The sequence below is a fragment of the Fusarium poae genome, chromosome 3 (assembly GCF_019609905.1).
Source record: "Fusarium poae strain DAOMC 252244 chromosome 3, whole genome shotgun sequence".
Classification (NCBI taxonomy): domain Eukaryota; kingdom Fungi; phylum Ascomycota; class Sordariomycetes; order Hypocreales; family Nectriaceae; genus Fusarium; species Fusarium poae.
Window position 1 is genome coordinate 7,699,875 of NC_058401.1, and position 26,703 is coordinate 7,726,577.

The 26,703-nt window shown below is 36.5% G+C and overlaps 7 protein-coding genes and 1 non-coding gene across 8 annotated transcripts; 4 read left to right on the top strand and 4 right to left on the bottom strand.

The window, feature by feature from the left end:
- Window positions 1-19: 19 nt before the first annotated feature.
- Window positions 20-1,318, bottom strand: FPOAC1_010003 (uncharacterized protein; the record flags this gene model as incomplete). The annotated part of the gene is made up of 2 exons (XM_044854407.1): window positions 20-949; window positions 1,004-1,318. 2 exons carry the CDS (start codon window positions 1,316-1,318, stop codon window positions 20-22), a joined length of 1,245 nt encoding a protein of 414 aa, XP_044707077.1.
- A 1,938-nt stretch (window positions 1,319-3,256) lies between these two features.
- FPOAC1_010004 (uncharacterized protein) lies at window positions 3,257-5,378 on the top strand (the record flags this gene model as incomplete). Its single annotated transcript, XM_044854408.1, has 7 exons — window positions 3,257-3,366; window positions 3,469-3,695; window positions 3,761-3,812; window positions 3,863-4,085; window positions 4,139-4,278; window positions 4,335-4,975; window positions 5,350-5,378. The coding sequence occupies 7 exons, from the start codon at window positions 3,257-3,259 to the stop codon at window positions 5,376-5,378; spliced, it is 1,422 nt and encodes a 473-aa protein (XP_044707078.1).
- A 328-nt stretch (window positions 5,379-5,706) lies between these two features.
- FPOAC1_010005 (uncharacterized protein) lies at window positions 5,707-6,939 on the bottom strand (the record flags this gene model as incomplete). Its single annotated transcript, XM_044854409.1, has 1 exon — window positions 5,707-6,939. One exon carries the CDS (start codon window positions 6,937-6,939, stop codon window positions 5,707-5,709), a length of 1,233 nt encoding a protein of 410 aa, XP_044707079.1.
- Window positions 6,940-7,418: 479 nt separating this feature from the next.
- FPOAC1_010006 lies at window positions 7,419-7,502 on the top strand. The gene has a single exon. It is a non-coding gene; the product is annotated as a tRNA-Asn (tRNA).
- A 214-nt stretch (window positions 7,503-7,716) lies between these two features.
- Window positions 7,717-8,802, top strand: FPOAC1_010007 (uncharacterized protein; the record flags this gene model as incomplete). Its single annotated transcript, XM_044854410.1, has 1 exon — window positions 7,717-8,802. One exon carries the CDS (start codon window positions 7,717-7,719, stop codon window positions 8,800-8,802), a length of 1,086 nt encoding a protein of 361 aa, XP_044707080.1.
- A 1,209-nt stretch (window positions 8,803-10,011) lies between these two features.
- On the top strand, window positions 10,012-11,794 carry FPOAC1_010008 (uncharacterized protein; the record flags this gene model as incomplete). The annotated part of the gene is made up of 5 exons (XM_044854411.1): window positions 10,012-10,248; window positions 10,414-10,630; window positions 10,706-11,100; window positions 11,159-11,540; window positions 11,685-11,794. The coding sequence occupies 5 exons, from the start codon at window positions 10,012-10,014 to the stop codon at window positions 11,792-11,794; spliced, it is 1,341 nt and encodes a 446-aa protein (XP_044707081.1).
- A 456-nt stretch (window positions 11,795-12,250) lies between these two features.
- On the bottom strand, window positions 12,251-13,030 carry FPOAC1_010009 (uncharacterized protein; the record flags this gene model as incomplete). Its single annotated transcript, XM_044854412.1, has 1 exon — window positions 12,251-13,030. One exon carries the CDS (start codon window positions 13,028-13,030, stop codon window positions 12,251-12,253), a length of 780 nt encoding a protein of 259 aa, XP_044707082.1.
- Window positions 13,031-14,106: 1,076 nt separating this feature from the next.
- On the bottom strand, window positions 14,107-15,290 carry FPOAC1_010010 (uncharacterized protein; the record flags this gene model as incomplete). The annotated part of the gene is made up of 2 exons (XM_044854413.1): window positions 14,107-14,904; window positions 15,267-15,290. The coding sequence occupies 2 exons, from the start codon at window positions 15,288-15,290 to the stop codon at window positions 14,107-14,109; spliced, it is 822 nt and encodes a 273-aa protein (XP_044707083.1).
- Between the last annotated feature and the right edge of the window lie 11,413 nt (window positions 15,291-26,703).

Sequence of the window (26,703 nt, forward strand, 5' to 3'; positions counted from 1 at the left end):
CCACGCACCCTGAATTAACCTATTGTACCCAGTTGTCATTATTAGCGATCAGGTTTGGTGCGTTGCGGAGATTTCTAGAGATCTTCTTCCGTGTAGCAACCTCCTTTAACCAAGCAGTAATATCTGCGACACCCTCAACCTCCTCCACACTCATCGCATACAAGACCAAACCGGCAACATGAGGAGCAGCCATCGAAGTTCCGTCCTCTGTAAAGGTGTGCGTATCTGACTTCCAGCCGGAAGAGAGAATGCCTACACCTGGTGCCATGATGTCGACTGTCTTTCCATAGTTGGAAAAGTCAGCGACAGCCCAGTTCTCATCAATGGCACCGACGGTGATAGCGGAAACTGCAGAGCCTGGCGACTCCTTGGCCGCATCTCTCGCATCATTGCCAGAGGCGACGACAGTAACGACACCCTTCTTGGATGCATTATCAACAGCCTTGTTAAAGGCAGCGGATTTTTCACCTCCAAGTGACATGTTGATAACAGCCCTCCATGTGCGATCCTTCTTGATAATATCGTTGACGGCCCAGTTGAAAGCATCAAGAACAATAGAAGTATCACTCTCTTCACCCTTAAAGACCTTGAGAGCAAGGATATTCGCCTTTTTAGCGACACCATACGTCTTGCCAGCAATGACTCCAGCGACATGGGTACCGTGACCGTCCGTATCCTTGTTATCACCCTTCCAATTGGTCCATGCGGCTTTGGCACGTCCACCAAATTCATTGTGAGAGACACGGACTCCACCATCAATGACGTAGGCGTACATGTCTGTGCCAGCGTAGTTGTCGTAGATGTACTCCTTGAAGCCCTTCTTCCGGTGAGAGATTGTACCAAGACCCCATGGAGACTTTTTCTGAGTGACTTCAGCTCTCTTTTCGAGATGCGAATCTTTGTTCACGCGAGAGATCTTCCAAACACGATTGGGTTCAATTGCGAGAACCTTGTATAACTTGTTAGTGTCACTTGTCATTTCAAGATGGATTATGTCTCTTACATCAGGACTCTGTTTGATCACATTGATCGTTGCCTTGTCAAACGTTCCGGCGTAACCCTGAAAGCCAGATTTGCTATCATAAGTCTTCTCAACGCCAAGTTCTTCCCGCTTTGTCAAGCTTCGCTTGTGCACACCATCGACCCATTTCAAATGAGTCTTGGCCAGGATTGCATCAATCTCGGGCTTGAGAGTGATGATGTAGCTACCTGGAATGATAGCTCCTGGTTCAGCGGCAGGAGCAGCTGGGGCAGGGACAGCAAGACCGCATCCCAGAAAAAGGGTCACTGCGAGGGTGATGTTCTTGAAGTTAACCATAATGAAGAATAAAGCTGATGAGATGAAGAATGGTTGATTGACAAGGAAGAGCCAAGACCGTGGTCTTTATACTATTTCACCTGGGCTATCACATTCCCGTATAGCATAACTGACCGCAATATTGGACTCGCGTAAATCGTGCCAACAGGGATAGCGCCGTGTTTCTCACAATTACGATCTACACTCATTTAGCTTCCCCCACTTGTGCCTTTCGGTACCTGAAAATGCAACCCACAAAGCCTTGCATGCGTAAAACATGGACTAATTTTCTGAGGGTTGTAGCTAAAAAGCAATATGGTTGTCCCTAAATGGATTGTGGCTGGTCCAGATGTGTCTGGACTTGTGATCAAAGGGCACCAATTCTGGCACGGTGAGGGACACTATCGCCCTTTGGGAGAGGGTATTGTTGTGTGAGACCCAGATTTGGCTGGCTGAAACCTCGTTCGGGACAAGTTGAGGAATGGAGGGCTAAAGGATCGAACTTTAAAAACGATAGACAGGTGGCGCGATTAAGTTGTGTCTCACGGGTTCCTGCGTAGAGAAGATACAGTTTTTATGATGGGAGGTCATGGAGAACTGGCTCACAATCCCGAAGACATGGGGAACTGATACCACGTGATATAACAATTACCTGATGTGACTATCTTGAGATGCCAGACCCAATGTAGGTGGGTACTTCCCCAGCACCTTTAAGCTTTTCTACAACGGCACAGAACTGTTGATACATTCCATTTGTAAGCTCAGCCCTGTGCGACACCACCTTGTCTGTGTTAACGTGGAGTTCCTCAAAACAGCCAATCGTTGATGATAGTAGAGGAGCTGACCACCACGGGCGGTTAGGTGGCGGGTCTGCAGTCAGCTGGCTGATCAAAGGCTACCCATAAACTTTCTATCTAGCCGCCACGACGGTTCCCCTGCCTTAGCTTAATGGGTTTATCAGATCCACCTGCATACAAACTATCGAGCTGAACATAGACGCTGTCGCCTCGTGGTACGAGGGGCTTCAGAAGATGTTTACTCTTCTATTGTGTTGATTTTTAATGTATACTTCGGGACTTACGCCTCGAAAAGCACCAAATAATAGATGTTTACTCTTCTTAGCCAATTCGATAGATCGATGCGTGAATATTGAGTCCGGACCTTGGAAAACCAACCATGGCTTCAGACTCTGAATGTATGCCTTTTAATAATGTCTCATGACTTTTACATTCCAAACTGTAGTGGCTACAGCGTGAGGCTAACTGGAAGTTCTGGATCCGGCTATCGAGGAAACGTTAACCGTTAGGTAGAACACCCCACCACAAGAGAATAAAGCTTAATCTGCGCGAGGACCCTGAGGACGTTTGAGTATTGGGCGACTGACGCCGTACACTGGAACCGTCCTCGGAGAATCCTGCCCGGTTTGTAGTGTTCGCGTGAGATACATGTGTATTCTCTGACCTTGACAAATGAGCCGGCCGCGGAGTACTACTGGGAAAGAGTCTTTCAGTCACAAGACAGCTCAGTTTAGTGCCTTCGACACTTGATGCCACGCGTGCCTGAGCATTGGCCTTTAGCGTAGGTTCACAGCTAGCACAGGTGACGGTAAACACTATCTATTGCGAGCCTGTCTTCTTGACATGAGCGATATGTCAAAACTAAAATGTTTCTTAACAAACAAATATTTATGGACTCCCAATCTGTTTTCCCATTACAGGTTGGACATTGACGACGTCATACCATAATCCCATAAGTTATGCATGTTGGAACAGGGATCTCAGATGCGGGGATGTTGATCATAATTCGTCCACTGACCATGTTCGCTGCTTACCTGTCCATATCAGGACTAGCATTTGATTCCCAACCCATGGCCTAACTCCTTCGTCCATCTCCTCATATGCCCCCGCTTCCGACTTACGCCTCCAAGCTGACGAGAGTTAGCTTCATCCGACGTCAGTCATGGCCGCAGATAAGCCACCTGAGAAACGCACCAGCACCACCCGAAGCCGTAATGGCTGTGTTGGATGTCGTTCCAAACGTATCCGCTGCGATGAGAAACAGCCATCCTGGTAAACTGCCTTCCTGTTGTGTCCAGATAAGCAACGTGTTGCACAGACATGAAGTCTGGACTATAAGATAAGACACGCGCGATGACTGACATCACTCTACAGTCGCAATTGTGTGATCAAAAAGTTACCTTGTTCATATGTGCCAACTATCCCCCTTCGCGAACGTAGGGCTGCTGCACGCCCCGGAGAGCAAACTCCATGGGTTATCCAGAAATCCACAACCTTGTCACCTGCCAGGATGTTTACAAGGCCAGGTTCTGACTTCCTTGATCCCTTCGATGTTTTACCAATCAAGATGCCACTAAAGTCCAAGGAGCTTCTCCACTACTGTTTGTGCATTCAATAGTCTTGCAGATACAAGCAGTCTCAGCTGACGTCGATGGATCTGATACAGTCTTACAATCTGGTGCTACTATTGGACCCTTGCCAGTAAGCCCAAACGATTGGTCAGTCACAGCATATTGATAGAGCCAGTCAGATATTGACAGTGTCATAGTGTCACCTCAGCTACCAGCAATCCCGAAGTTCTGCAAAACACAATGCTGGTATCAGCTCTCCATTATGCATGGAATAAAGGAGATCTTGCTGTTTTTGAACCAACCTTTCTGTTCCACAAGATCGAGAGCATAAAGCAAGTGAATACTTGGCTAACCTCTTCTTCTCGCGCAAAAGAGGTCCTCCGATGTGCAAAATACATCAGCACTCTTTGCTTCGTCGAGGTACGTATTTTCCCATTTGGATGCTAATATGTGTTCTGTGCTTATATCGTTAGTGTTGTCTTGGTAATTTTGCAGTTGCAGAATCCCACCTGAACGGTCTGACTACCTACTTGTCCACCAAGGATCGGGAGTCCCTCCGTCAAGGATGTCAGTTTGACGTTGACTTGGAGCTTACAGATCGTTATCTCATAATGTGAGCACCAAACGCATTCTCGCGATGGACCGACCCATTAACGTCATGTTTTATAGAGCCAGCAACATGATACATAGCACCAAAAGCCGCTTAGCCGAGGTTGTCCCTCCCGAAGTCATATCGCAACAGGCAGACACGGAAATGGAAGTACCAGAACTGAGTCGGATGATCCACAGACTGCATCTTAATGAGGCCAATGGTCCTGAACTACGTCTCAGAGCTTTCCGTATGGTGCCTTTTTTCTTCGGGTCCATTCCACCAGGGCGTGCTCCCAAAGATGTAGATATGTTCCCAGCCATTTCTGTTCTTCGACCGATCACACAACTCGCAATGCCGACAAAGTCAATTGAACGAAGTGATGCAGACATCACTATGCCTTGGAATGTTTGGAATAGCGGGCTTCCTTCGAAGCTGCTTTACACAGTCATCACAGCGCACCTCCAATCGTTCTCAAACAAGATACCACTACCCACCCCTGGCGAGCCAGTCTACGTGTCCGCATGGTCTGGGTTCTGCTCTGCTGTCGACTTTTATCTGACCACTGTTCTTGGAGTCTGCAATCAAGGCCTTCCCCCAGAGAGACGACTGCATTATCTCAAAATCGACATTCTTAAACGGGACTTGCAAAAGGGACCGTCGTTATTCGAGAGCATGAATAAAGAGTCACGCAACTTGTGGTTTTGGAAGGCATACGTGGGTGCGTTAAGCGTTATTTACGCGCAATCACTTGAGTTTGATAACGAGTTTGATCTCATCTTGGTCGAAATTTGTCTTTTGATTCGAAGCTGGATGAGATACATGAAAGTATGGACTTCTAAAGATGCATATTGCATATTATCACATGTGGTGTGGCCAACTTGTTTAGTGAAGAAGGAGCTGTGTCATGAACTTTGGCAAAAAATAAGTGTTCACTAAATACAACAATTTCCTCGGTGCTCATCAAAGAAAAAGAAAGAAAGAAAGCTTTACCAAAGTTATCTATCAATACTCGAAGAAATACAACCTGATTTGCCGCGTATAATATCTAGGCACTGGATTTGACCCATTTTATGACATTCTGGACATAAACAGAATGGCGCTTTGTGACATTGCGAACATAGTCGGGGATCATTTGTACTGATTAAACAGGCATCGCACCACCACAAATTAGAAATCAACTTATGAGACTGCATATCGATTGATATAAAGCTAATGTGACAAAAGTAACTAACACTTTCGTTTAACAAATGACCCAAACCTCCACTAGATCATCCAGAGACAATATCTCACTCAAACCTGCTCAATTTGTTCCCTCCTTGACTTCACTTTACGCCGTAATTAAGAACGAAGCCAACAGCGACTACAAGAGACCGTCGCTGGAGTTGTAGTGTTCATTTCAGGCTCTTTCAGAGCCCAAGGTTTGTCATGGGCTGAAGATTTGGATCCGCTTTATTCAAGCGCGTATAACGCCGACTCCGGGCGATATACAGTGAGATTGTGACATGTAGTACGATCAAGTTCCTCGGACTCCTCAGACGACGGATGTTCAAGAGGTATTCGTCCTAGTACTTCCAGAGGGAAGATCCAATACTCGTGAGCTGTTTTAGGACAAGTCTCCAGCTCCTTATTAGGTGCTTCTGGTTGTCCTGTTGAATTAATCCTCTTGCATCTACGGCGCCAGCATCGGTGCGCCTCGAGAGACGCTTGAAAGAAGCACTCACAAGATAGTCTGGATGAGAGGATAAGTTTATGTTCACAAGGACTCTGTACTTTCAGACGATCGCGAAGCCGCATCCAAAAGAATGCAGCACACCGAGTTTTCTGAATTGCTGGACCTTTAAAAGCATACTCCCTGTATGAAAAGTTACATCCCATCTCTCCATAGACTAGCCTGGAATCCTGAGGTAGCCTTCGAACACAGGGATGTAGTGCTGTGTTGGGTGAAATACTCCGGTCATACTCGTCAAATTTGTCGTTGACACAATCGTTCTTTTTTCGCGGAATGGCCTCCAACGAAAACATAACGCAGGGAATCGCAGAAATTGCTTGCTTTAGCCCGTCAATTTGCACAAAGTAGTCAAGTTCTGCATCGTATGAGTTGCGCTCGTCAAGCGCAATTTTCCTTAGACCGAGACCTTTCGGATCGACCTTTTGTAGTTCCTGAGATAAGGTGACAAAATGAATAGCCCATCTGGAGATTAAAGAAAAGAGTTCGAAATGAAAGATGTCGAAATCAGGATTGAAGTATAATATCCCTTTGATACTCTGGAACGGACATTCGCTGTAGCATGGGATCCGAATGCGGTAGAATTGCAACGCGGTACGTCGTGACTCTTTGTTGACGAAAAGAATAGGAATTGGTTCTAAACGCTGGTTGAGATGCAACACGATTTGGGTAGAAATTAATGATGAGTTTGTTACGGCCCGTCTTCGTCTTGTGTGGTACAGCAAGCTTATCATCAACAACCGCTCTCGGGCGAGAGAATGCCACCAAATCAAGTCCCTGAGCTCACGAGGAAGCATGGGAAAGAGTTTGAAGCTACCGCTGGAATTTGGTGCCTGGATTGGATTGACTGATGACGAATGTGGCCCAGCATGTACCTCTGGCTCTGAGAAGGATGCAGGCGACTGATCCATCGATGGATTAACATCCGAGACTATATCCATAATATAGGATGGCATGTTGAGTAGGATTGATTGTTGAGAATTTGGTGAGTTAAGGTAAGTAGACAGATGAGAAACTGGTGATAAGGAAAGGAAGAGGGAAGAAGAACTATGAGGATTACCGAAAGTATAGATTTAGAAAAGAAGAAAAAATAAACTCAAATGATAGCCGGAAAGTATTTTTCCCCCAGGAGAGTGAGAGTTCAGGCAACAACGATTTTAGTTTATTGCATCCTAATGTTAAGTCGCTAGTCTTTAAAGCTATAAAGTCTAAGTTATATTACTGTATTAGACTTTTTTTTATTTTCGGCAAATATGCCCAAACCGAGATTGTAAGTATCTAGTTATTGAAAAGCCTATGCAAGAGCTATGAAAGACAGCATATCCTTACAGTCGATATTGGATATTTTGGAAATCGACGAGCCTTGTCGCTCTCCATGGTACTCTGCCAACAATATAGTAACTAATAATAGACGCTTTTCCCATCCAATCAGCTTTCCCCTGTGGCTTAGTTGGCTAAAGCGTCCGACTGTTATTCATAGACAATCGGGAGATCGGAAGTTCGAGCCTTCCCGGGGGAGTTTCTTTTGGCTATTTTTTTATATATTATCTCATTATATATCAGTCATTCATCCCTTTTTATCTTGTCATTGATTATATCGTCTGCTGTCTTGGCATGGAATTTGAGTACTGTGTCTTTCCAAAAGGCGGGGTCAGTGTAACCTGAATGTCTATCATGACATCTACAGATCGTCGCTTACTTGTAACTTGATCAATACAATAACTGACATCGAAATGGAGAACACGAAAAATCCCCATGTTATTGTCATCGGTGCAGGTATTGTCGGTGCTTCTATCGCATGGCACTTGGCAAAGCACACAAAAGTGACCATCATAGCCGAAGATATCGGCGGCCCTGCTACTTCAGCTTCATTTGCCTGGCTCAATGCCAGTTCAGCAAGTGACAAATCTTATTACGACTTCCGCGTTCGGTCATTGAACCGATGGAAAGAAATGGAACGTGAACTGCCTGGTCTGCCCATCACTTGGAACGGGTCCGTCAATTGGCACAAACCTGCAGATACTTTGATCAACAAATATGAGAGCTTGGCGAGTTGGGGCTATGGCGTCAAGCGCATGTCGACAGAAGAGATACAGTCGAAAGAACCAGGGATTGAGAGTGCGAGTATTCATGAATGGGGCCTTTGCTATACGGATGAGGGAGCCATTGAGGCACACTTGGCCGCGCGACAGATGGTAGCCGACGCAGAAGCCAGAAACGCAGTCACGACCATCAAGGGAACTGTACAGTCCTTTCTCAAAAGCCATGATCAAGTCACTGGAGTAGTCTTGGACTCTGGAGAAGAAATTCATGGCGATCACATCGTTGTCGCAGCTGGGTTAGGCAGCGTACCTCTTCTCGGAACTGAAGACATCAACCTACCAGTTCACTCGGTACCAGCCTTGATTGTCAACTCGAAGCCCGTACAAGGCCAGCTGCTTCATAGTCTCATCAACTCGAAGTACCTTTACATGCGTCAAACGAATGACGGCGTTATCAGGGCGGGTTGTGAGAACCCGGGTGACGACCCAGGTGACGATCCTGAGCAAACTGCACGCGATGCGTTCAAAGAGCTACAGAAAACTTTGATTGGGGGTGATAAGCTTGAGTTTGATTATTTTACTGTCGGTAATAAACCTACACCAGCAGATGGGATGCCAATTATTGGACCGACTGGTCTGAACAATGTCAGTGTGGCAGTTATGCACTCTGGAGTCACGAATGCAGCAATCGTTGGGGAATTAGTGAGCAAGCAGATTTTGACCGGAGAGACAGACCCGGATCTTGGTCAATTCCGTCTTGGTCGGTTCACCACTTGATCACTGTATACAGATTGTAATAATTGAGGAGTGACTTTCTGCGCTAAAAGCTACAGCACAATGGAGTTGTGTAAAGAGTTTCTAAACTACCCTATATCTTCAGTTCAAGATTGACAATACGGCAAGATGTAACTAGGGCGATGTCTCAGACTTAAGCAGTTAAGCTTCAAAACTTTATTTATTAACTCTAAAAGAGAATAATATACAAAGTCAGTATCGAATCTTGAAAATAGTAGACACACGCCAGGTTGGCTGTGTATGAGCAACTGTTTGTCTGAAGCAACAGCAGCATTGTCATGAGGAAGTGATCATGTCCGTCTTAGAGTCTTCTTACGAATTATCATTATAAATATGTAATAAATAAATAATAAAAATAAATCCGACTATCTGATTGCCAGCCGCTATTCTCTTTCTGATCCATTGCTGTATTTTGCCTTTTCAATCATCGTGAAACTAAAAGAGCGATCACTGTCCACAGTGCAGCCGGACCAATTAAAATGTAAAAGCATCAACACCCTAATGTGATCCTTTCTGATTTGCCGGACCGTAAGCATCAGCTCAAACCTTAATTTCTGGATCTTCGGCCGAGTAATGGGATGAAGTATATAGTCCACACCCCAAAAGGAATGCACTGTGCGGTTCCGAATCTGCTCTCATCTCTTGGAAAGCTTGTTCTTCTTACCCCTGGGAACTGGCATGAGAAGACACGGGTCTGGGGTTGCAATAGCCCAAACCATTGCATGATTCATGCAATAACTGATACGGGCAAGTTCATGACTTTGTCGACCGATGGATCTATGGACCTAAACCTTCTTACCTGGTCGTATATGCTATGTTACCTTTACTACGAATCAAGGACTGTCTAACCCTTGCGATGCATCGAGACGTTACATGCTCACCTTGAATCTCCGTCACTAGTAAGGATGCGATTCCTCCGGAGGAGTCGCCGTATAGCGCAAGACGCCATAATAGTAAGAAACGTAACTCTTTACGGAACCATCGGCACGGCCCGATGAGACTTGAGAGTAAGCTCAGGCCCAATCGAGTATACCACCAGAGCAACGTTGAGAAAAAGGAGGCATCTCGAGCCGACACAACTACCGAAAACGACGCAATGGCGGAAAAGGCAAGATCGATAAAATCCGCTCAGACTCCCCGCCGATGCATTCTGTCAGTCAGTTGTGACCAACCTGCTTTCGCCAAGGCATCATGCGTCTGCAAGCACTTACCGCTTTAGCCACGTTGGCTGCCACAACAACCTGTCAGACCCTTTGGTCTCGGGATGTGGATTACAAGGCGCTTAGCAAGGAGCTTTCGGCCTCTGCAAAGGTGTACTTTCCTGGATCTGAGGAATTTGATGCTGCTTCAAAACGTTGGTCCAATCTTGATACACCAACCGTCAACATTGTCGCTGTTCCTGCCACTGAGAACGATGTTGTCGAGATTGTAAGTTTGACTTCCCAGTTTCTCATTCGCACATCATTTCCCTCTTGGATACCTTCAATCTACATGCTCCATTATGCCGCGTTTTGTCTGCATACCACCCACGTGTACCAGCCACGCATCGATAAGGGGGAATGACTCGATCATCTAACTGACACCCTGTTACAGGTCAAATTTGCAAACAAAAAGAACTTACCCTTTCTGGCATACAACAGTGCTCATGGAGCGATTACCACTCTGGGACAGATGAAGCAAGGTATAGAGATTTATCTCAACCAGCTTTCTGGTGTCAAGATCGCCGAGGACGGAAAGAGTGTCACCATTCTTGGTGGAACCAAATCCAAGCTAGTGACCCATACACTTTGGGAAGCTGGCAAGCAGACAGGTAAGACCAGAACCAATATTGGCCATACAAGCATATCGACATGGGCAGAAAGAAATACTAACTCGATCTCGTTAGTTACTGGTTGCTGTGAATGTGTTAGCTATGTCGGTCCAGCCCTCGGTGGAGGCCATGGATGGCTTCAGGGTCGTCACGGTCTCATTGCCGATCAGTTCGAGTCAATGAACATTGTTCTCTCCAACGGTACTCTTGCTACTGTGGACTCAAACTCCGAGCTGTGGTGGGCCCTCAAGGGAGCTGGCCACAACTTCGGCATCGTCACCTCGATCACTTCCAAAGCTGTCGATGTCGAGTACAAGAACTGGGCCTTCGCGAGTTTGACATTTAAGGGCGACCAGGTTGAGGAGCTATACAAGATCACCAATGAACATGTCCTCAAGAATGGTACTCAACCTACCGATGTCATCAACTGGTCTTATTGGTTCAACATCCCTAATTTGGATCCCACTGGTGTAAGTTTTGGGCTCTGCTCTATACTATTTTTGACAAAAATCTAACACATTGTAATAGCCAATCGTTCAGATTCTTCTGATGCAAGAGGGCGTCAAGTCAGTAGACAAGAAGTACACTGAACCCTTCCAAAAGTTGAAACCCCTTGCGGTTGACGCAAAGAAGGGTCAGTATACAGATCTTGCCAAATGGGTTGGGATCACTACCGAGGACGGCCCCTGTCAAAAGAATGGAGCCATGAACCCTAGGTTCCCCATTTACCTCGAGTCATTCAACCCAGCCGCACAAAAGAAGGCCTTTGACTTCTTTGCCGATCACATTCGGGGTGACTCTGTCTTCAATAACTCCTTGGTCACATTTGACGGTTACTCTACCCAAGGCGTCAAGTCAATCGACTCCAAGAGTACCGCTTTTGCATACCGAGACCAGAATATTCTTGTGGGTCCGTTGATCAGTTACTGACCCAATGGAACTGAACTGGATAACAAAGCCTCTGAGTTGGGCCACAAGATCTGAGATATTCTGCATGAAGGAACTGGGCGTGACACTGTCCCGGTGTATATTAACTATGCTTTCGGTGATAAAGGTCCTCAGGAGTGGTACGGAAGCGAGAGCTGGAGACAGAGCCGATTGCAGGAATTGAAGAAGGCGTATGATCCTCAGGGATTGTTTAGCTTTTATGCCCCAATTGCCTAGATTGGGCTCTTCAACCATTTCTTCCACTATTGTTGAGTATCACGAGTATGATACCTGGCTATACACATACATACATACATACATACATGTACATTTCTCTTTTGTCTGCAGTACTTTAACTTCTATCTTCAATATCACTTTCTCACCCCGATACTACTCTTGTTCTCTGTGCAATACTATCATGTATGCTAAATTTAGTTACGGGTTGCTTCATACATACGAAGGATTATTGCTGGGGTAGCGAAGCGAGGGCGGAAGACCCCACACGTAATCTCGGCAGATATGTGCCAGCGCGTTATAGAAAACTTGCCTTGAGCCATATATTCCACCACGACTGCGAATCACTTCCAAGTAACCAACAGGTTATTACAAGCTTTTTTACTAACCACTAATGGTAATAGGTAGTGCCATTTCATGACTGTGTGTTTATTTTTTATGTGTTTATCTTTACTACACTTAAGAACTCTCAAGCTTGACACCAGTGAGGTCCTCACAAGCCTTCACAACAGCCTCCTGCTTATCTTGATCTGCTGTCAATGCATGAGGCTCAGCCCTCTGCTTCTTAGGGTTGAAGTAGACACCAGTCAGACTTGTATCATAATCACCCTCTCCCAACATGATATATGTCTCGATACCATCCTCCATCTTCTCTGGAGCGTCCTTACCTGCAAGCTTGGTAGGAACGTATCCAGGGTGCACAGCAATGACTGAAGTGTTCTTCAACCGTCTTGCAATAGCATTGACCAGAAGGACAATGTGAAACTTGGCGTCGCAGTATGCTGCGAATTCATTCCATTCTTTCTCTCCACGTTCCAACCAGAAGATGTCCTTTAGACTCGTATCGGCCTCGTGGTGCAGAACAGAGGCGATGAAGATCAGACGCTTGGGCGGCGTGAGGAGAGCGGCGAAGATATAAGGCGAGACGAGGTTGACAAAGACACTTGCCGGTACATCAAGGTCTGACTTTCGAAAGGGTCCGTGGAAAAGTCCCGCGTTCAGAAAGACGGCGTCAAAAGTACCGATTGCGTTGGCTTCCTCAGCGAGCTTGCGTGTCTCTGCTACAGTGGTCAAGTCTGCAATCAGAACACCGGCAGCTCCTGGAAGCTTCGTCTTGACTTCATCGGCGCGCTCCTGGTTACGAGCATGGAGATAAACTTGATGTTTTCGCTCGATGAGCTGACGTGCGGCTTCGAAACCGAACCCGTCGGTAGAGCCGGTGATGAGAATACGAGCCATGATGGAAGAGGAATAGTGAATGGGTTTAGTCGAGCGGGAAAGGATAATCGAATGCGACTATTAGGCAGGCAGGGGAGGTGTAAGACGAAAGAAGTATGTAGTGCAACAGAATGATGTTTGTGACAACGGACAACAGGAAATTCCCTACAGATAAAACCAGGGTCGGAGCTTTGCTAGCATCAGCCTTCTTTTTTTTATTAAGTGATTTTTAAGGTATAAGTCCTAAAGTATATATTTAAAATTAATTTATAAAAAAATATAGTTTTTAAACCTAGATATTAATATAAATTTAATTTAAAGGTATATATTATAATTTATAAAGTTAAAATTATAATAATTACTATAAAAGTTTTTATTTTTTTAAAAAATGAATTATTAAATATTTTTTTATTAATATTAATATTAATAAAATTATTATATAAAATAATAAACTTTAAAATCTTTATTAATTTTAGCTATATATTAAATTAAGAAATTATTTATAAGAATTTAATTTTTATAATTAATTTTATTTTTAAAGAAAAAAATTAATTAAAAAAGTTTAATATTTTTTATAATTTTTAATATATTATTTTTATTAATATTTAAAGTTAAAATATTATTAATATATATAATTATTAAATTATTATTTTTATTTTTTTTAATTATAAGGCTTTTAATTATATAATTAATTATTAAATTAATAAATTAAAATTTAAATTTTTATTATATAAAGAAAAAAAAGCTTTAAAGGTTTTTTATAAAATTTAAAAAAAATATAATTTTAATATATTAAAAAATATAATATTTTAAATAAAATTACTTTTTAATCTTTAAAATAATCTTTAAAATAATTTTTAATAAAAAAAATAAATTATTAATAATTTATAAAGTATTTAATAAAAATAATATTATTTTATAAAAAGTTTATTAAATTAGAATTTATTATATTAAGAATTCTATAAAGTTAAAAAACTAAAGAAAATTTTAAGGAAAAAAAGAAAAAGCTTATAATTAATACTATAGCTTTTAATACGATAAAATTCAACACAATGGCATCGGCCTTCTTAAAGTGCCGCAATGGATACAAAAATGGGTCAATGAGGGTCGCGGACTTTCAACTTTAGCCGAGTGTTGGCCGAAGTACCAACATCCATGACCTGGCAGGCATCACGGAAGCTTGAAGCAATTCCCTGTCCACCGAAGGGCGGAAATACGTGGGCAGCGTCCCCGCATAGCACAACCCGATCAAGAGACCATTTGTTGCAGCTTCTTGCCGAGAACCGAAATGGCCGACATCGAAGAACTTTGATACAGTCTAGCGGGTAGGTGATCCTCTTGTAAATGATACCGTAGCGGCTGCCTGGATGAGTAATGTATGGGTGAGCGATTGCAGCGACCTGTTCTTCCTTGGCCATCTCAGTTGGGTTCTCTCCATCGAGGACGACAAACTCGAAACGCCACAATCTATCACTATTGAGCCCAAAGCGGCCGCAAACTGTAGCACGGACAGGATTACACAAGAACCGAAAGTCCCGAGGAAAGAATTCGTCATAGACTTGCTGCGGGCTATAACCCTTGTCCCAGAGCGGAAAATCAGGGTGTGTTGATGGCGTTGGAAGAGAGATTTCCCAGTTGGGGGCTACCCAGTCCTGCTCATATGGCACATCTAAAGCTTGTCCCATGGTAACTCCTTTAGGCTCAAGGTATTGCTTGCGTGTAAATCCCGTCTTGCCATCCGCGCCGACAAGAAACCTGGCCTGAACGACACCAGTTTGGTTGGATTTGTCGGTATAACGTGCATAGACCCAATCCTGGTCCTCGGTTATTGAGTTGACTATTGCACCCAAGACCAACTTAGCTGTATCGAGGGCGGTGATCCGAGACCTCAGGTTCTTTTCAATACAAGGTAAGCACTATAGCTATACTTATAACTAAGAATCTAGATTCTAGTATAAAAAAGACCCTAGAGAAAGCTATAGGCTATCCAGATAGTAATACAGAGGTATTAGTCCTTAATACTAGGGATATAAATAAGGACAGCCTAGGCAAGGGTGCTAATAATAGAGAAGTTATGGATAATATAGTAATAGGAGGTAGTAAGTAAGGGTTAGAAGTAGTAGGCGGTAATAGCATCCTTGATAGTCTTGATGTCAGGGAATTAAGGTTGAGAAGTGGCCTTATGAATAATCTGAGGAGATACGATGTTAGGCAAGTCAAGAAAAGGTTTTAGCTTAAGCGAATTAACTTGACTTACCTTAGGCAGGTCCTGCTTGGCCATAACTGTAGTGGTAATTCGCTGTCTAGTGGCTATTATGCCTAGCGATTAAGGAGATTTACAGAGTATATAACGAAATATAGTAAAGGAGAGGAGAGGGAAGATAGAGTTATAAAGAAGAGTAAAGGAAAAGAGGAGTAAGGATAAAAAAAGGAAGAAAAATCTCAGAACTCGTTTACGCTCCCCAACAAAGATGTAAATATCACGCTACGGGCTACGGGCTACAGGCTACGGGCTACTGTACTGCTTGCTCTCCTTTCCATATAAACCTTCATCTCAGGATAACGCCCTCCGTTTTGACCTAACGTCCCCCACCCAAAGACCGGCCACCCCCACAGACTGGCCACCTCATTTTCAACCCAGCCACCCAATTTGTATATACTTTAAACAGTCACAACTCTATCAATTTAATTCCAATTAATTTCAAACCAACGCCAATCAATTCAGAATGCCTTCTTTTACTGAAAAAGATATGAGCGCCGCGCTTCAGATGGTTGCGGACGGTATGTCAGTGAACAAAGCAGCCGAAGCTTGTAGCATCAACCGTTCCACGCTCCAAGGTCGGATCAAAGGAAGTGCAACACCAAGAGAAGCCCAAAAACCTCGCCAAAAGCTCTCTGATACTCAGTAAAAGCGTCTTCGAGACTGGATTGTTATCCAAGCTGATCTAGGATGCCCTGTATCGCATTAGCAAGTCAGAGAGTTCGCCAGCAAGATCGCCGTCCGTAACGGCTTCCTAGAAGGCGTTGGAAAGAACTGGTTACAGGGCTTTTTGGGACGAAATCCTGATATTAGGACTTTAAAAGGCAAGAAAATTGACTCTGATCGATATTACGGAGCTTCTTCTGAACTGATAAAGGCATTCTTTATGCTCCTTATGATGCCGGCGATATGCCTAGTCAAGCAGGGGAACAGATATAACGTCGACGAAGTTGGAATGATGGAAGGAATAGGAATGAACGGTCTATTCCTTGGTTATCAGTCGAAGAAGTCAGTACTTATTCGTCAGCCTGGTTCTCGTGCCTGGATTACAATTCTCGAGTGTATCTCGGCAACCGGGAAGGTCCTGAGACCTATAGTCATTTTCAAGGGGAAAACAGTCCAACAACAACATTTCCCTAAGGATTTAGACTTCCTGGAAGACTAGGAATTCGCCTGCAGTGATAAGGGATGGACAAGCAATAAATTGGCGTTGGTTTGGTTAAGAAAAGTCTTTATTCCATCGACGCAGCCCGAGAAGAAGAATGAACCCCGACTTCTTATTCTTGACGGCCACGGAAGTCATGTGACGGAAGAGTTCCTTTAGGAATGTTATAATAACAATATATATTTGTTATTTCTTCCTGCTTACGCTTCCCATGTCCTTCAGCCACTGGATGTTGCAGTTTTTGGTCCTCTGAAGAGGGCATATCGTCATCTTCTTTTAGATCTTACTTCTGTCTCTGACAACAGTCACGTTAGCAAGATTACATTTCTATACACTTACGACAAGGCTCGGAAAGAAGCTATCATGAAGTCTAACGCGATTGCCGGCTTCAAAGCCACTGGACTGTGGCCTGTGAATCTGGCGAAGGTCCTGATGAACCCGATGGTCACAGAGACACCTTCTCCCGCTGTCACAGCAAATTCGCCGCCAAAAGAGCAGGATTTGAGTCTCCTGAAGACTCCCCGTTCGTCTGTACAGCTTCGGCAAGCTCTGGGCCAAGTCCCAGCTTCTGCAACGCAAGATCCGACCGTCAGGCTGCTTTTCAGGAAGATTGGCAGTCAATTAGACCGTCATAACTTCGACATTGAGCGACAGAATAGAGAAATAAGTGTTCTACAGCGGGGAAATGAAGAAAATCGACCAAAACGGCGTAAAAAGGTTGTCTATAACCCAAATGCGGAGTTCGTAAAGATTCCAGCAATAAAGAAAGCTCGTGAACAGATATGGAAGACTTTATAACCGGAAAGAACAGCTAACAGGGTCAAGAAATTAAAACTTGAGGATCTTTGTACTAATTTCCATTTAAATATTCACTGACTAAAGTTTCATTTAATATAAAAAATGTGGTGTTATAATAATTAATTAATTGATCATGATATCGGGTTTTTGGTGTTTTGGCCGAGGTGGCCAGTCTGTGGGGGTGGCCGGTCTTTGGGTGGGGGACGTTAATCGAGCAATACTTGTCAAGGAGGAGTATGTGAATATGAGACCTTGACTTGAACAGACTTGACTCGAACAGACTTGACTCGAACAGACTTGACTCGAACAGACTTGACTCGAACAGACTTGACTAACCCTGTGCACCTGTCCTGCTTATACTGGACCTGAATCTTGCTCTTAGGGCTTAAAATTCCCATGGGTACCCAGGGTTTTTAGCCAATCAGGTCTAATAATTTAAATTTAAGGTTTAGATTAGCTAATCAGAAGCCTCAATTTAAGGGCTCTAATTGGTTCATTTCTTGGGTACCCGTCCCAGATTACAGGGGAGGACCACCCTGGTTTTATGGTAGAGGGGCAAGGATGACCCAGCTACCCTGTTGCTTGAGTTGACATTTTATTTTCCATAACCACCTATCCTGCCTAAATGGTGGAACGAGGATGGTGATGATCTTGATATTCTAGCTCGAATCTTGCTACATCCAATCGTCACGAGGTTAGCACAGGTCAGCAGTCATATCACATTTACCGAATGAAGAACAAATAATAATAATAAAATACTACGCCACCCGGGGGAGACCCGTAGACCAGGTGATTACGATCAAATGGCGCATCTAACATCAAACCCTGAAGCGTTTTTACACGAGAGACAGCCACGTAGCTTAAACCGGTCTGAAAGTCCCGGCAGGAGAGATCCGTCACGATTATATCTTCTGTAATGCTTTGTGACTTGTGCACGGTAATAGCGTAGCATACGATTAGGGGAAACTGCGTGCAAGCGCAGAGAGCGGCTCCGATATGTACGGCGTAGTGCTGCCTTGCAATCCGTGTTCTGTGTATCGACTGCAAATCCCATACGATATTCCAGCTTCTTTTACAGTTAACTGGCTTACCTATAATCTAGTTAATCTTAATAGTGTTATTTTTATTTTTATTATCTATTTTACTTTCTAGCTACTTTATTATAAGCTCTTAAATCTTCTATTCTATTTTAATTATAATTACCTAGTATTATTTTATTTTTAATTTAACCCTTATCCTAGCTTATATTATATAGCTAAGCTGCCTATTAAGTTAGTCTATTTTCTATATAAATAAGTAGCTATTTCTTTATATATACTTTAGTTACTTTTTATATAACTTAGTAAGCTAATACTATTACTATAATACCCTTTTTATTAAAAGTAACTATACTCTTTTTATATAAAATATTATTTTATTAAAAAACCTTTTTCTTTTAATAAAATAAAAGAAACTTAATAAGCTAGAATAAAAGTTACTTAAAAGGATTTATTTAAGCTTTAAAGACTTAGTATTTATTAAAGCTATTTATAATAACTTATATAATAAGTAGTTTAAAACTATTTAAATATAAGTTTTTTTTCTTACTATTAGTCTTATATAAGGCTATTTTAAAGGTAATAAATAATAATAAAGAAAAGATTATAAAAGTTAATAACTTTTAATAGTTTTAATTATAAGCTATATATAATTAATTATAAAGGTTTAATTAAAATAAGGTTTTTATTATTAAATAAGAAATTAAGTAATTAGTTTAATAATATTAAATATAAGAATAAAAATTATAAAATTTAATTTAAAAAAGTATACTTAAGCTAAGGTTTTAAGGGAATTCTGTCTTTTTATATTTATTAATATAAATATCTTTTTAACCTTACTTATAAGACTAGACCTCTTTACCTTAAAGTACTTACTATAGCTATTATTATAATAGTTAGGTTTTTAAATAGGTAAACTAGTCTATACTAGGTTTATATTTACAGATTGCATAGGGCATTTATACTAAGTAGGAAGTTATTATATCTCTTAATAATTAAGTAATATAAATTAGGCTTATTAATATAAAAAAGTCTTATTAATAGCTAGTAAGTTAAATTTTATTTAGTATTAAATAAATATATATATACTAAGGGACCTATATAGCTTAATATAAATTAAAGGTAATTCTTATATTAAATTATAATAAATTACTAGTAATTTATAGTAATTTAGTCTTAAATTATTATAATTTAAGTAATTTAAATAGAAAAGGATTATTATAAGAAAAAGTAAGCCTAATATAATTAGTAAAGATTATAAAGACTATATAATATAAATATAAGGGTTATAATATAATATTTCTTTTTTATTAAGTCTTGCCCTTAAGACCTATATATTTTCTTATTTTTATATTAGGCTTTAGTAAGTATTAACTTTCTTTTTTAATTTATTTTTCTTTTTTAATTTATTTTTCTTTTTTAATTTATTTTTCTTTAGTATATTTTACTAATTATTATATTATAAAATCTTTAATTAAAATCTTATAAGACTTTAAAGTATATTTATTTAGTAAATTTTATTATAAAATTTAGTTTTAATATTATACTTTATTCCTTTTATAAAGCTAAGGGCTTTTATTATAAAATAATTAAGTATTTTTCTTATTACTTTAAGTATACTTATTAAGGATATTTTTATAATACTTTTAGTATTTTAATTACTTATTATATATCTTTTATTACTTATATTATTTTCTTTATTAACTATTTTATAGTTTCTTAGTTAAATTAAAAATTTAACTATTTAAAATAAATAAAGAAAAAAGCTAAAAAAAAACTTCTTAAAGCTTAGTAAGAGGTAAATAAGGCTATTATAAGGTTATTTTATATTTATTATTAAAAGTACTTATTATATAAATATAATATTTAATTTATTATTAATAATATAAATTCTTTTATAAGTTATATTATTACTTAAGAAAAAAATATAATAATTTTAAATATTTAGTTTTTTAATAATACTAATATTATTAATTAAAGTTTAATTTTTAATCCTTTACTTTTTAATATTATTAGTAAAAGTTTTTTAAAAGTTATTAAGTATTTATAAGATATTTTAATAGTTTTTATTTTTTTTTAAGTTTATATATTAGCCTTAAAAGGTATATTTAAGTATTTTTAAAGTTTAGTATAATTTAAATATTTATTACCTCTTAGGTAAGTAAAGCTTTATTAAGTTAATATTATTAAGTTAGTAGCCTTAATTATAGCTTAAACCTTACTATATATAAGCTAGCTTAAGAGCTTTACTTTTTAGCTAGTTTAAATCTTCCTCTTATAACTTACTTTAAAAAACTACTTTATTAATTCCTATAATATACTATACTTTAATTATTTAATATATAATAAGTTATTTAGCTTAACTTTTAATTATAACTACTAATAATATTATAATTACCTTATTATAATACTTTAAAAAAGCCTATAGTTAACTTATCTTAGCTTAGTATATTAAATAAAAAGCTATAATATAATTAATATAATTAAAAAAGCTTTTATATAAAAAATAAAAAATAAAATTAATAGCTTTTATAAAAAAGCTTTAAAAATTAAAAAAGCCTAGGAAAAAATAAATAATACTAGTAATATTAAGTTAGTAGACTTTAGTTATAAAATCCTCTTACTTATATACTCTTTTTATAAGTCCTTTTTTATTAAAAAGACTTTCTTTTTTAATAAAATAAAAAAACTTAATAAGTTAAAAAAGAAATTACTTAAAGGAATATATTTAAGTTATAAGGACTTAGTATTTATTAATACTATTTATAGTAACTTATATAATAAGTAATTTAAGGCTATTAGGTAGTAAGTAAAAAGGGTATTATAAAAGATTAGCTTATAATAGTAGTAAAAACTAAGCTATTTAAGGTCTTAAACTATAAAAGTATAAAGATAAAGGAAATAATATATTATAAAATTAATAAATAAGAGGTAATTATAAGGTTTAAAGGGAAAATATATTAAGTTTTATATAGGTTATATAGGTTTAAGTATTAAAGTTAAAGACTATTAGTATAAGTAGTAAAGATAGGTAAATAAACTGTAACAGTTAAGTCTAACTGTATTAAACTAAGCTATACTTAGGTTTATTATTAGCAGATTGCATAAGGCATATACTAAGTATTATTAAAGTATTATATCTCTTAATAGTAGATTTAATATATATTAAGCTTAATTAATATAAAGAAGTATTATTAATAGCTAGTAAGCTAAGTTCTATTTAATGCTAAGTGAATATATATATATACTTGGGTAATATAAGTAGATTAGTGAGGTTATCGCTGGATCAGTGGTGATCCTGTTGGGTCAGTATTGATCGCGTTGGATTAGTCGTGATCGTGGAGTCTTGGCGCTGATCTCTGTCAGCGGGTAGTGCGTTGATTAGTGAAAAATGTAGAGTATACATAATGGAACCACTAGGGTTATAATAAAAGTGTTATATCTCTTAATAGTAGATTAATATATATTAGGCTTAGTTAATATAAAGAAGTATTATTAATAGCTAGTAAGCTAAGTTCTATTTAATACTAAATAATTATTCTTATATACTAGCTAAGTAATATATTAGTATATTAAAGTTTAAAGACTAAGATATTTAAGGTTTAATCCTAGAGTATAATAGTAAATCCTTAGTCTATATTTAATTAGTGCCTTAGTTATAGACTAAGATAGGAGTTATTAGTTCTTAATAATTAGTAAGAAAATTTATAGGTAATATATAATATAACTGCTATAGTTATAATATAATCTTTCCCTTCCTTTAGGTCTTATTTTTAATACTATACTTTCCTGCCTACTTATTAGTTCTGTTTAGTATATATTAACTTAGACTTATATTTTTCCCTTTTATATATCTTACTAATTATTATATTAAGTTATATTTTTAAAACTAAGTATATAAAAACTTTTAAGTCTAGTTCTTTTACTTAATATATTTATACTTTTAGTAATTATATTATACTATATTCCTATTACTTCTATTATAGTCTTATTTATAAGGCTAATAAAAGTTAAGCTAATTATTATAGGAATTATATTAAGGCCAAAGTAGTCTATAATAGTTTAAGTATTATAACTTTTTATAGGTTTTTTACAGTAGTTTATTAATTAGGTTATATTAATTCCTTTTCTAGTTTTTAAAAATATAAAGGAGTATAAGAAGTTAAAGGAAGATAAGGCTAAGACTAAGGAAGCTCTTAAGGAGGCTATAGCTTATCTTACTTATATATATAAAATAAAGTATTATCTTAAGGAGTAGGGTAATAAGCTATTTTCTTATAGTATATAGTTATTAGAGGAATAGGGTAGTTTTTCTATTAATTAAGTTAAGTTATTAATTATTTCTAAAGCTTAGTCTTAAGGGGCTCTTAATATTATTAACTAGAAATTTATTTTTATTAATATTTCTTATTCTAATATTAGTAAAAGTTCTTTAGGAGTTATTAAGTATTAATAAGGTATTTTAGTAATTCTTATATATTTTTATTTTCTAGGTAGTTTTTTTACTTTATTAAGTATTCTTTTTAGCTATTAATCTTATAAGTATTCTTAATTGCTTTTACTTTATAGACTTTTAATCCTAAGATCTCTTATAGTTTATTACTTATTTTAACTTATATTATATTTACTGCTAATTTAAGTAATAAAATATAAAAGACTAAATAGAGCTTAACTTTCTCTAGTAAGTTTAATTTATAGTTATTTTTTAAGATATTTTATAATACCTTATAAGGTCTAATAAATTTATAATCTAATTTATATATTAGTTAATCTATTTTAATGTTTTTTATAGCTAGGTAAACTATATTCTTTTTTAAAAAGGTTAGTCCTTTTAACTGTTTTAAGTTATAGTAGTTCTTTATATATTTTCTAATAAACTTAAGTTCTATTTTTATTTCTTTATATAGGTTTTTAAAGTTATTACTTTTAATAATAGTAGCTAGATTAATTAATTTTTCTTACTATGTATTATAGTATATATCTAGTATAAATCTAAAATTAGCATAAGCTAGTATAAGCTTTATACTTTTATTATATATAGTATTATAGGCAAGTTAAGCTATTAATAACTTTTTAACCTAATTATCTTATTTATAGTTAATATAATACTCTAAGTACTATTTAAATATTTAATTTATATATTTAGTTTATTTATTAACTTATAGTTAAAATATTAATATAAGTTAGTAATTTAATCTAAGTCTTACTATAAGTAATTACTAAAATACTAATATAAATATAGGTCTTTTATTTAAAAGGATTTCTATAGGTAGGCTATATATACTAATAATATATTAGTAGAAAATATAAGAAAGTTATTTTATATTTATTGCTTCTTAAAATAGTAAATAGTATAAAAACTTTATAAGTTAGTTAATTATAATTATAATACTATTATAAAAGATTCTAGTTAAGGGGTCTTTTAATAAGGGTAACTTTATAATAAAGTTTATTATAATTAAGTCTTAAGGTTATTATACTACTAGGAGTAATTATAACTATTTATAAGGTTTATATTTTTATACTTTTATATATAAGTATAAATTATATTATTTAATAACTTATTTAATGTCTTTTCTTTTTATAGTATAACCTTACTTATTATGATTTATACCTGTAATAGCGCTATAAGGCTTCTATAAGCAGCTGAATGCACCACTGTAATTGCTATAATAGCAGTTATAGCCCGATCTTTTACCCTGTGGCATAGTGGTTAAGTGTAACTATTACATTACTTTTATAGTCTTTTGAGTGTTTTTATTACTTCTTAATATCTATATAATAGGTATAAATAAAACTTGTAAAGGAAGTTATATCTTTATTCTATAGTAGTATTAATATTATATACTATTTATATAATTATTTTAATAGGTTAAGTGAATTTATATTTCCTTTATTTATTCTTTTTTAAAAGCTATTCTTTAATTTTAATAGTTCCTATATTAAAGTTATATTATTAGCTAATAGTATCTATATATTTATTATTAGTTCCCTTATAGTATATAATTATAAAATTAAATTTATATAGGTATTTAGTATAATATAGTTATTATTAGTTTAATTCTTATATTATAGTAAAATAGGCAATATTCTTATAGTCTATAAATACCTTAATTAAGTAATTACTTTCTCTAAGGTAATATTAAAATTCCTTAAAGCAGTTAATAATAGCTAGGAATTCTTTATTATAAATAGGGTAGTTAAGTTCTGCCCTGTGTATTTTATAAGAGTAAAAAGTAATAAGGTATAGTATACTATTATTATCTTTTTATTTAATCTATCCTCTTAGGGTAAAGTTAAAAGTATTAATTTTAAGTTTAACTTACTAGTTAAGGTTAAATATAATTAAAACTAGTTTACTAGTAATAGCTTCTTTAAGTTTCTTAAAAGCTTATTAAGCTTTATTATTTTATTTAAATTATATTTCTTTTCTTATAAGTTTTATAAGTAGAATTACTACTTTACTAAAGCTTTTAATAAATTATTAGTAGTAGTTAGTAAATCCTAAAAAGGATTATATTTCTTTAACTAAGTTAAGTTACTTTTATTTAATAACTATAGTGATTTTTTATTTATCTATTTATATCTTATTATAGGAGATTTTATAGCCTAAGTATATTACTTAGCTTTAATAGAAATAGCTTTTTATAAGTTTAATAAGTATATTAATATCTTATAGTGCTTTTAAAACCTTATAAATATATTCTATATACTTTTCTTTTATATTAAAGAAGATAAGGATATTATTTAAGTAGTAAACTATAAAGATATTAAGATACTCTTAAAGTATATTTATAATTATCCTTTAAAAAACTATAAGAGTATTAATAAGTCTAAAAGGCATAACTAGGTATTTAAATAGTCTATATTTTATTTAAAATACTATTTTTTATTTATTACTTTCCTTAATCCTAATTAAGCTATAGGCTACTTTAAAGTCTAGGGCTATAAAGAATTGCTTTCTAAACAGTCTATTCTTAAGTTTAATAATAAAAAGTAAAAGTATTTTATTCTTCTTTATAATTTTATTAAGTTATTAATAGTCTATAATTAATTATAATTTATTTATATTTATTTTTAGAATAAATATAATAAGGTATCTTACTAAGGATTTTAAGGTTTAAATATATCCTTTTCTAAGTATATTTTCTAATTACTTTTTTAGTATTATAAGTTCTGTTTTTATAAGGTTATAAATTAGGAAAAGTTTTAAGTTCTTACTATCCTTTAGAACTATTTTAATATCTTAGTATAAGTATTTTAAGAGTTTTATTTTTAATTTTTTTATAAAGAGTTTTTTATAGATATAATATTAGATTAGTATATTCTTAAGTTATTTATTAAATTCCTTATTAGTAATCTATTTTATTTCTTAGAGATCTTAGTCTAATTATTTAAATTATCTCTTAAGAGTTACTATTATCTTTCTAATATATTTTATTTTACCTTTATAGTATTTATATTATATTCTTTTTAAAATAAGTAATATTATATTACTCCTGTCTTTACTGCTCTTATTAGTTAAAGTTTAAGATCTTATATTATTATTATCTAAATTGTTTTTATTATCTAAAGGGTAATCTTTATAGTTTACCTAGCTAGTTCTTTAGTTAAATTATAAGTTATAGTAGTTTAACTATAGGTATCCTAGTACTAGGTTATATCTGTTAATAGGGATAATATTAAAGTTAATTTTTTAATTTATTTTATTAATAAATACCTTAAGGTAATTAATCTCTCTAGTTATCCTTTTATTATTATAATTATAAATTCCTCCTTGCAGATGCTTGAAGTGCGGAAAAGGCGGCGCTGATACAATTCATAACAAAAAGAAAAGGACAATTTGGGATCTGTAATAACATCAATGAAATTTGCGCTGGCCACCTATTGTAAATGGCTGGCATCGTTCTACTTCTACTAACGACAATGCTTACTGTTAATCGCGAGTCTTTGCCTCGTGACCATATCTTGTCAAGAGGGCCAGTTCTTTCGCTGACCGTAATGGGTCATCTATCGGCAAGCGCTGGTCTCATAACTTTAATGCGATACTTGGTTCTCTTGAACAGTCGTCTGCCTAGCATAACTCTGCTTGTCCCAAATCAATTCTAAGATGCGATAACTGTATGTGTCCTTAATAATGTGAAGTGGGCTAAGTTTTAAGTAAAATGAGATTCAGAATGGCAACAAGGAGTGAGGCGTAGGTCTCAGTTAACAAAATAACACATTGCTCTCCCATTACTAGAATTGGCACCTCATCGAAAAGGCCACTGTTCTCTTGTACAGAACCTTTAGAAAAGTCTTTCTGACCTCATTTAAATACCGTGAATTACTCTAGAGGCTGGTTCCAATTTCGGACATGAGGACCGAGAACTGTTGGTTCCAACACCGCAGAATTTGTTAGTCTTAAGAAGAACCAACAGTTGGTTGCATTGTC